Source organism: Gadus macrocephalus, chromosome 16 (genome assembly GCF_031168955.1).
Source record: "Gadus macrocephalus chromosome 16, ASM3116895v1".
Lineage (NCBI taxonomy): Eukaryota > Metazoa > Chordata > Actinopteri > Gadiformes > Gadidae > Gadus > Gadus macrocephalus.
Window position 1 is genome coordinate 20,884,877 of NC_082397.1, and position 9,613 is coordinate 20,894,489.

The 9,613-nt window shown below is 47.4% G+C and overlaps 1 protein-coding gene across 1 annotated transcript in view; it reads right to left on the minus strand.

Annotated features, from left to right (window-relative positions):
* mtnr1ba (melatonin receptor type 1Ba) overlaps nt 1–9,391 on the minus strand; it is a 56,566-nt gene extending 47,175 nt beyond the window's left edge. The window contains exon 1 of the mRNA XM_060074844.1: nt 8,233–9,391. Within this exon, the coding sequence (XP_059930827.1) occupies nt 8,233–8,500 (268 nt within the window). The 5' untranslated portion in view covers nt 8,501–9,391. The remainder of the gene's footprint in view (nt 1–8,232) is intronic.
* Between the last annotated feature and the right edge of the window lie 222 nt (nt 9,392–9,613).

A 9,613-nucleotide genomic window follows, 5' to 3' on the forward strand; every position in this document is an offset into this window, starting at 1 on the left:
AGTTGGAGCAGTTAGCCCATTTTTCTTATATGACCATTTTGTTATTGTATAACTACCATACGGCTATCATTAGGTGGATACCATTAACAGAGCAGATTTTCAGATCTGTACTATTTTAAGAAAGCCCTTAATTCTCTTGTGAAATGTGTGCTTGGAGTTCTCATGAAGATGTGTGCTTATCAATCGACATTTTCACCCTGTGAATGTGGGGTTTTTTGGAGTTCAGGAATGTCAGTGGCTCAACGGGTAATGCCGTGTACTGGTGATCCATTGGTTGGGAGTTTGAACCCTGATTAGAGCATTATGAACAAGCTCAACATGTCATTCCCTCTCATTTAAGAAACAGAACATTGAACAGCACCCGAAATTCATCAGGCAATCAACAATCCGGCTCATTAGTTTCCAAGAATCGATCTGCCAAGACTCAGTGTGGCATTAAGGGGAGCTTCTTCCTTAACCATTTTTCCTTCACAATTAACTCTGTCATATTTATATTCCTTCCGTTAGTGTTCTTGACTACAAATGTTTAATTTCCCCAGAATTTAAAAAGATTTTTCAGGTATAGGCTTTGAAGAAAGCCCTAAATTCACTTGAGAAATGTGTGCTTGGAGTTTTCTGGATGTTGTGTGCTTATCAATAGACATTTTGAACATGTGAATGAGCTGCAGTTCAGGTTTATAAGTGGAACATCTATCCTTAAATATGACAATTATATGGTTATATTTATATATCTTCCATTAGTGTGTTCTTGACTTTTAATTTTGCTCGGACCCCGTTAATATCCGCTTGCGGTTACATTTATTATTATTATTATTATTATTATTATTATTATTATTTTAACGCATGTCATAGCGTTCATTCATGCAGCCCCTATGGAAAAAATATGTTACCACAATCTACATCATCATCATAATATTTCACTTAGGCAAATCGTTTGCATGTTTGTGCTGTGTATAGCCTACTGGTGTGAAAGCTTATGTTGCAGATCCGACCCGCCATGGTAGGTCAAAATAGGTACACCTACTGCGCTATCCGCTAGTGCACTTAGACCAGGTATTTGCCGGTCAGTTGCGCAACTGCTTTATCGGTCTGTAAGATAGCACCATGTATCATTTGCGCTGGAACACGCCTCTGCTTTTCAGCGACAGGCCTCTCAGGGCGCAAGTTTAGTGGCGCGAGTTTGCTGCGGGGGGGAATCTGCTTTGCGCCGGGTGCAAACTAGCAACAATACATGCGTCGTTGTAGAAAGTCAATTGCGCTTGGTGCAAGATAGGGCCTATTGTATGTTGTACGTTCAAGCACTTAAAAATAGTACTTAGCATTGTGTAGTATCTTATCCTATCTATATTTCTTGTGTACGGGCTACGGGTAATGGGTTAACCTTGCAATTGTAAGTGCTTGTCACTTGTTTCTATGAATATCTTTACTGAACCGACGGCGATATATTGTAGCGTCGGCCAAGAAGGACACAGAGTCAGGTCTTAAGGTAATTCCGCGTCTCATACACCGCACGACAGCAGAACCTTTATTTGAACAATGTCACACAACACACAGTGCACCGCACACCCGGCCAACGGACATGCGACTCCGGGTAACGGTTGCCGACACTTCACACAATAAACGACACCCCACAACACATAAGTTACATTCAACCGGACACAACACCAAAGGCACTAAAACCCCTTTTCCCCAAACAACATCGCGAATACCCAGACTCCCCGGGGGGTAGGAGTCGCCACACAATTGTTGTTTCTCTTCTTCTGACAAATGTACTTATTGTCACTTTGGATAAAAGCGTCTGACAAATGTCTTGAATGTAAATGTTATGTATGGACAGTGTGTCTTTAATTTATCTGTTTATAGGAGATACTGTACTTTTTATGCATACTTGCTGCATACGCTGCTTTGACTTTTATGTATTTAGTATTTAATATTCTATTTATTATGTACGAAAGTTAACCTTTTATATTTTAACTTCCTAATCTTTCACCTGATTTGATAATGTTCACGTTTGGTTCTCATGCCAACAAAGCTTTTTCGATTTAGAATTTGGAAATGAGAGAGAGAGAGAGAGAGAGAAGAGAGAGAGAGAGAGAGAGAGGGAGGAGAGGGAGAGAGGGAGTGAGAGAACGAGAGAGAGAGAGAGGGGGGGGGGGACATGCAGACGGCTAGAGTGAGCATCGTGTGAGAGACAACTCCATACAGGATGTCCCCTTACTCAAGATCACAACAACGTTCGGGTTAGTCCCGGAACCCTCCGGTTGGAATCAAACTCCCTGACCAATCACCCACTCAACCAATCGACCGCTGGTCCACTAGACCACTAGACCCCTTTCCACTCTAGGCGGGGAGATTTGTTATTGAAGTTTGCAATGCGAATGCCAACAGAGACTGAAATGATAAAAGGAAATATAAACGGGTGAGATTAACATCCTGACCATCCTGAAAAAGGAGAAAATTGTGCTCAATCACGGTCTCTTGTTCTGCTTTGGTATCTAAAAGCAACGTGAACGAGAACTCTCCTCAGATTCTTTCCTCTGATATTCATTCTTGGCTGGCCCTCTATATTCCATCTACGATAGGTCAGTGTGCGTCCCGTACCAGTGGGTGAGCACCCCTAGCTTTGCGGTAGAGAAGCGAGTGTTCTGCAGTCCCATGCAAGTACCTGCATGTAGATTTGTGCCAATTTGCAATTGAAGGGATGATCGCCGATTAGTTTTGCCTACGCTGATGTAAGGGCAGTTTGAACTAGTTTTTCATCAGAACTTACTCTTAAAACAGAATCCATATAGTCTCTGCCTGAATAGCACTCTGCCTCCTTCAAAATATTAATATGTAGATGCGTTTGATTGCAATGCATTCCCAGACCAACACGTCTTGTGCACGTTTCCTTTAAAGGGGACATATTATGAAAACAGCACTTTTCCTGGGATTTGGGGTGTTGTTGTGGGTAGATGGTGCTCCCACACGCTTACAAACTTTGAAATAAGTCTGCACATGATTTTTTGAGTGAGATACGCATTTCTGGAAGCAGCCCGCCTCCAGCTACGAAACGAGCGAGTCAGTTTCGGCGCCCCCTCCTACGTAGGAAGGGGGCACATTTGAATATTACCTCCCACTTCCCAACTCCCCTCAAATCAGAGCATCGCTAATATTTTGTGGATCAGCGGACGAGCAGCTCCGGGGGGGGGGGGGGGGGGGGGGGGGGGGGGGGGGGGGGAACTCGGCGCTAGCCCTGCAGCTAAGCTCCGGGAGTGCAATCCCTTTCTCTGGCGCCGAGCTCACCCCGCCGGAGCTGCCGCCGAAGGAAGTCGGGAGGAGGAGACATGGAGTAGAAAGGGATTTTACTCCCGGAGCTGAGCTGCCGGACTGCCGGCGAGCTACCCCAGCCGGAGCTACTCGTCCGCCGGAGCTACTAGTCCGCTGGAGCTGCCACCTAGCCTCGGCGCCAGTTCAGCTCCCGGTGTACACTGCCGGACTGCTGCCGGACGGCGGCCAGCAGGTCCGGCGCGGGGAGCTCGGAGGCAGTCAGGCAGCTCAGTTACCGGAGTACAATCCTTTCTTCTCCATGTCGCGGTTCATGGACTTCAGAGAGTCAATGCCAAAGTTCCTTCCCCCCAATTCTTCTCAACTATGGCCGAGATATCCCCCACTACGAGTCTTTACTTGTGGAAGTACCAGAGACGTCAGACACAGTCTTATTATTCATAATATCATCCGAGGTGCACATAGTTTTTTGGCCGTGATATAAGATAGATTATATAAATACCCGTGTATAATATTATTATTATTATTATTATTATGTTATATTATATTATAGAGATATAGAGCTCCAGGAGTCAGCAAACGGCAACAATCCCTTCTCCTCCATGCTGTGGTTCAGTCTGACAGCTCATTGGTCAATGGCAGCAGCTCATTTGCATTAAAGCTACAGAAACCAGAAACAGCACATTCTGAAGGGACTGAAACAGAGGAGAATAGCGGTAGACGATATTTTTTTCCTAAAAGTTGTTTCCAGCAAACAGCTTCAAAAACATGTTATCTGGAACTCAAATACTATGTTTACTTGTTGGGAAAACACCGTAATATGTCTCCTTTAATATATCAGTCACTCAATTTTCAGGGAGTGGTTAGATAATTGGCCGGAGGCGGAGAGCTCCATTTAGATGGAGTCTACGTGCGCTCTGTTTGAAGAGTAATATCACATTTTTACAATCTGCCCCCTACTGTGCATTTCAAGATGTTTCTGGGGGAGCATAATGGCCACCCTATCAGCCCCTTTAATCAGAATATGTTGGGTTTGCCGTCTCTTCCATGGATTTGGCCCCCTGCATCTCCATTCTCCAAATGTCAGCTAACCAAAACGTTACTGTGCAGGACATAAGATTAGTAATCAGTGAGTTTATGATTTGGATTGTGATTTTAAAGATTTGAATTGGGAGTCACTGTTTGATAGGAGACATTGCTAGTCAATATTTTTTTGACTTTTTATTCTTTTAGCTAAAATTTTCACTTTTTTGTTTAACCAAGTTACTTTATCATACAGCTTGCAGTTGACTTAACCCCCCCCCCCCCCCCCCCCCCCTCCTCCCAACCCGCCCTGTCGATCGGATCTTATATTGGCAATCTAGGATTACCACGATTGGGCAACATGGAAATAGAGCCGATCGCCCAACCCTACTGCATTGCTCCACTTTCCATCTCCGAAGAGCAGAGCCCCATTCCCATCCAATTATCAACACCTCCACTCTATATCCAGAAACACACACACACACACACACACACACACACACACACACACACACACACACACACACACACACAAACACACACTTTGACAGAAACTTGTACTCATATAGAAATACAATCACATATCCGCACATGTGCACACACACACACACACACACACACACACACACACACACACACACACACATACATACACACATACACAGACAAACACACATGTACACTCACACCCACCCACACACACACACCCCCCCCCACCCACTCCCACACACCCCCTACACTCGCCCCCCCCCCCCCCCCCCCCCACCACACACACACACACACACACACACACACACACACACACACACACACACACACACACACACACACACACACACACATACACACACACACACACACACACACACACACACACACACACACACACACATGTACACTCACACCCACCCACACACCCCCCCCCCCCCCACCCACTCCCACACACCCCCTACACTCGCCCCCCCCCCCCCCCACACCACCACCACACACACACACACACACACACACACACACACACACACACACACACACACATACATACACACATACACAGACAAACACACATGTACACTCACACCCACCCACACACACACACCCCCCCCCACCCACTCCCACACACCCCCTACACTCGCCCCCCCCCCCCCCCCCCCCCCACCACCACACACACACACACACACACACACACACACTCTCAAATTGTTATTATCCATTCTGTGGACGTAGCAGAAAAGCAACAGGCAGAGGAAACGTGACAATACTAAACATGCGCAGGAAGAGACCCGATGAGAACGTGAGATGCTCGCCCGCGTTGACAGTGAAACATAACAGGCTTTGAGTGCCGGTGTGGATATTGGAGGTGCTTCATGGGGTTGGTTGTGTGGGTGGGGGGAGGGGTGCTGATCTTAATGGAGGCGTGGCATTTGAACATCTGAGTACCCACCTGCACATGCCCTGACATATTCACAACACAGAGGATTCTCTATGCACTGTATGGAGAGGAAGGGAGGGGATGGGGGGGAGAGGGAGGTGGAGGAGGAGAGTACAGGAGAGGACGGTAGAGGAGGGGGGAGAGGGAGGTGGAGGAGAGTGCAGGAGAGGAGAGGAGAAGAGGGGGGAGAGGGGGGAGAAGAATGTGGAGGAAAGTACAGGAGAGGAGAGGAGGGGGGAGAGGGAGCTGGAGGTGGATGCGAGTACAGGAAAGGAGAGGAGGGGGGGAGCAAAGGACAGGAGGGGAGCGGAAGGGGAAGAGGAGGAGAGTAGGAGGAAGAGAGAAGGAGAGAGAAAAGGCAGCGAGAGGGGACCTTAAGGAAAGGAGAGGAGATTAGAGGAGAGGGGAGAGAAGAGGGGAGAGGAAAGGAAAGCAGAGTGAGAGAATAGGCGAGGAGTTGAGAGAGAATATGAAAAGGAGTGGAGGGGAGAAGACTGGGAGGAGGGGGAAGAAGAGAAAGGAGAGGAGGAGAGTGAGAAAATAAGCAACGAGAGGAGAGGAAAGAAGAGCCTATGAACACATTTCTTAGAGTAGATCATTGCTAATGTCCAGAGGTAAAGGTGAAAGCATGAGTACAAAACTTCCAACTAAGCACCCTTCAAGAGTGTAAAACTACTTCAAGCTGTACTTTTACACTCTTTGTGGATTTTACTTTGGTCTTTTTCGTTTTTTTTGGACAAGGCCGTGCAAGTGAGAGAGGCAGGCTAATCAATTCTTGTTTATATGTATGAGGCATTTAACTTTGAGGGAGAAGGCTTTTAACAAGATGGTGTAGGTGTGCCTGCTTCCAGATAACTGCCGGAGGCGTGAACTTTTGTTCTGAAACCCCTTCGGATGACATTTCTGCCATTTGGCATTCCTGCCACAAGGAAGGTTCACAGCGTTTCTCAACATAGGACTACTTACCCATATATCGTAATACCATACTGATTTAACGTATCCTTGCTGAAAATATTGTAATTTAGGCAATACATGTGGTAAAGGACACAATAACTGCCAAATGGTATAGCCTACATCAACATCGGAAGCACGTCTGTGTTTAGGATGTGTACATATGCATGCAAGAACGTTTACAGTGTAGGGGGTTTGATGTGTGCTGGTGTCACCAAGCCGTATCTTAGGCTGCAAGTATCAGGATGGCGCCTCTGTGGGCGCGTAAAAACCAGAGGAGCGCATTGGTTGATCAGGAGGACAGCTTAACGAGCGCCTTTAGAGGACCACGCAACCGGGAAGGAGAGAGCTGCAGGGCTCTGCGCTATCCGCATTGCCCGGCGGGCTTCGGTATATCAAACAGGGCTTTAAATTGAAAAAGCAGATGGACCTGCCTGGAAATAACTGCCCGCATGTCACGCTATTCGACATTCCTCCAAATGGAGAAATATTTTAAAAGGCCGTGTGTTTCCCATACTATCCGAGTACACTGGGACATAATAAAACAAACCATGAACTAGAAAATTATAATCAAAGGAATATCAAAAAAAGAGGAACAGACTTTTTTTTTTACATATAGGCCTGTATACTTTGTCTTTGGGGCATGTTGTGGAACTAAAGTCAAACTGTTGACACGACCGGGGTCTTGCTTGCCTTTTCTTATTATTTTGGCTTACACTGGGGAATGCATTTGAAATCCCCCGCGTCGGTATAACGCGGAGCGCACGCACGCTCGTAAACGCACACTCACAAAAACATACACACACACGCACGCACACACACGCGCGTGCACACGCACTCACAGCCGCGCGCAAACGCCTATATGGGACAGGTGAGAATTGACAATATCAATGTTGTTGTTTTCCGGTAGATCATAGACTATGATCCTCGGAAACTGAGTCCGACCAAAATAGTCCTACTGTAAACTGAAACCAATCAATCATGCCAAGACAGCTGTTTTCCATATCTGATCTGCAGCATGCACGCACATTCATCCACTAATCCCCCTTCGTGCATAATGATTCTACTGCGAGCGCGTGATAGACACTTTGAATAAAAAACGTCCATTCAAGTGTTTCATTCACACATAATATCCTCCAGTCCACGTGCACGTGACGGAGCGCTAATGATTGTGAATAGGACGCTTCACTGATTCAAAAGAAGCGTGGCGCCAAAATATGGAAACATCACAGCTTCTTCCTGCAGCGATGGATTTGATCTGGGGTCCTGGTAACCCTCCAGATCACCCATCTTATAATGTCCTTCATAATGTCATGACAGCTGTGGATTTAAAAACATATCGCACCATGAATAAACTTGTCCTTTTTTGTGAAAAATTGTGGGTCGTTACGCAAACACACGCACGCACACGCACACACACACACACACACACACACACACACACACACACACACACACACACACACACACACACACACACACACACACACATAGATAAGGACACAAATTGATAACATCCAAAATAAAACTGTTTATCAATTGTAATGGTTTGGTCTACCTACCAGAATTCCTGAGCTTCCGGTTCCTAAACACACTGATAATGACCAGCGAGTTGCCCAGGACATCGACGACGGTTGTAAAGATCAACACGCTGGCCAGAAGCGTGATGGCCCAAGCCGGGCGCGCTGCCCCCACCGGTCCCAGCAGTCTCCCCCCTCCGCTCCCCTGTCCCAGGTCCGTGCGATTCCTGAGGAATGAAACATTGTCTGGCATCTCGAAAGAAAAAAGAATGTGGGAGTTGTTTGCGTTGATGTCGGCCGGACCCCTCATTCAAACTCCAACGTGGTGAATCGGACAGGAGGCGAGCATGCCCGATGGTGGCCAGACGGAATTGGGAACGTGTCAGCTTTTAACGTGACATCTACATAGATATCTCATTCAGTGTAGTTGTCCGTGGCCGGGGTCTGGCCGTGCGTTTCCTCTGGCGCCCGGTCGTTGAACCCAAATCTTGGGGGGGTGCGCGCAGCATCAGATGGCTGTGAGCCGCAGCGGCTCTCCGCCAGTCGGTCCTCCTGACAACAACGCGGAGCGGGGAGATGCTGGCCCTGGACTTATGGTCCGTGTCGAGGCGGAGGGTGGAGACGGTGTGAGCCGCGCGCGGGGTCCATTCGATCTTCTGTGTGTCAGTTGCATAGACACGCACCAGCTGATTTATCCACATGCATACGCGCACTGAGCGCTCAGTGTCCTCGTTCCTATCAGAATCTCCCTGTCCCTATTTCCCTCTGTGTTGTTCTCCAGCTTGGCGGGCTGTGAGCGAAACCCGAGCGCGTCTCCCCCCCTCCGGCAAAGTCTGGCGCCGCTTGAATTATTTGTATTGATGATAGGGGAGCGAAAGAGCTCTTTCAGAACTGTGATTCAAGCCATTCCATTTACTCCCAAGGACTCACCTGGCGTGCGTTTTTTTTGCCACTGATTTAAAGAGAAAAGGCGCGTGGTGAGCCACCGAGTGTTATTATGGGCAGGGAGGAGAAACGTGCGGCTGGTGTGATGGCCGTCTGTCTAGCTGTCTCAAGGTGAGCCGAGAACAAGTCCAAGCTAAAACAGTAAAGCTACGGTGCGTAACCGGCGCGTCACGGCTGATAACCATGTATTCAAGTCACGAATTCGGGAGCGTTATCGTGCGTCTACGCTCCCAGCTACACCGTAAGGCCTATTGCGAGAACTGAGGAGAGAGGGAAAAAAAGAAAAGCCATCGGTCATCATGCTCTGTGGTGGACAAGTCAAGAGGTATCTTCGTGGGACCACTGTTTTCTCTCATATGAAGGTTAATGGCGCAACAAACTTAATGTCTGCCTAAGCCTTTCTATCTGCCTCTGGTTAGAATATACAGTTCTATGATACATTTCATGCGATAGATGTGGTGTAGCCACAGCTAGCCCA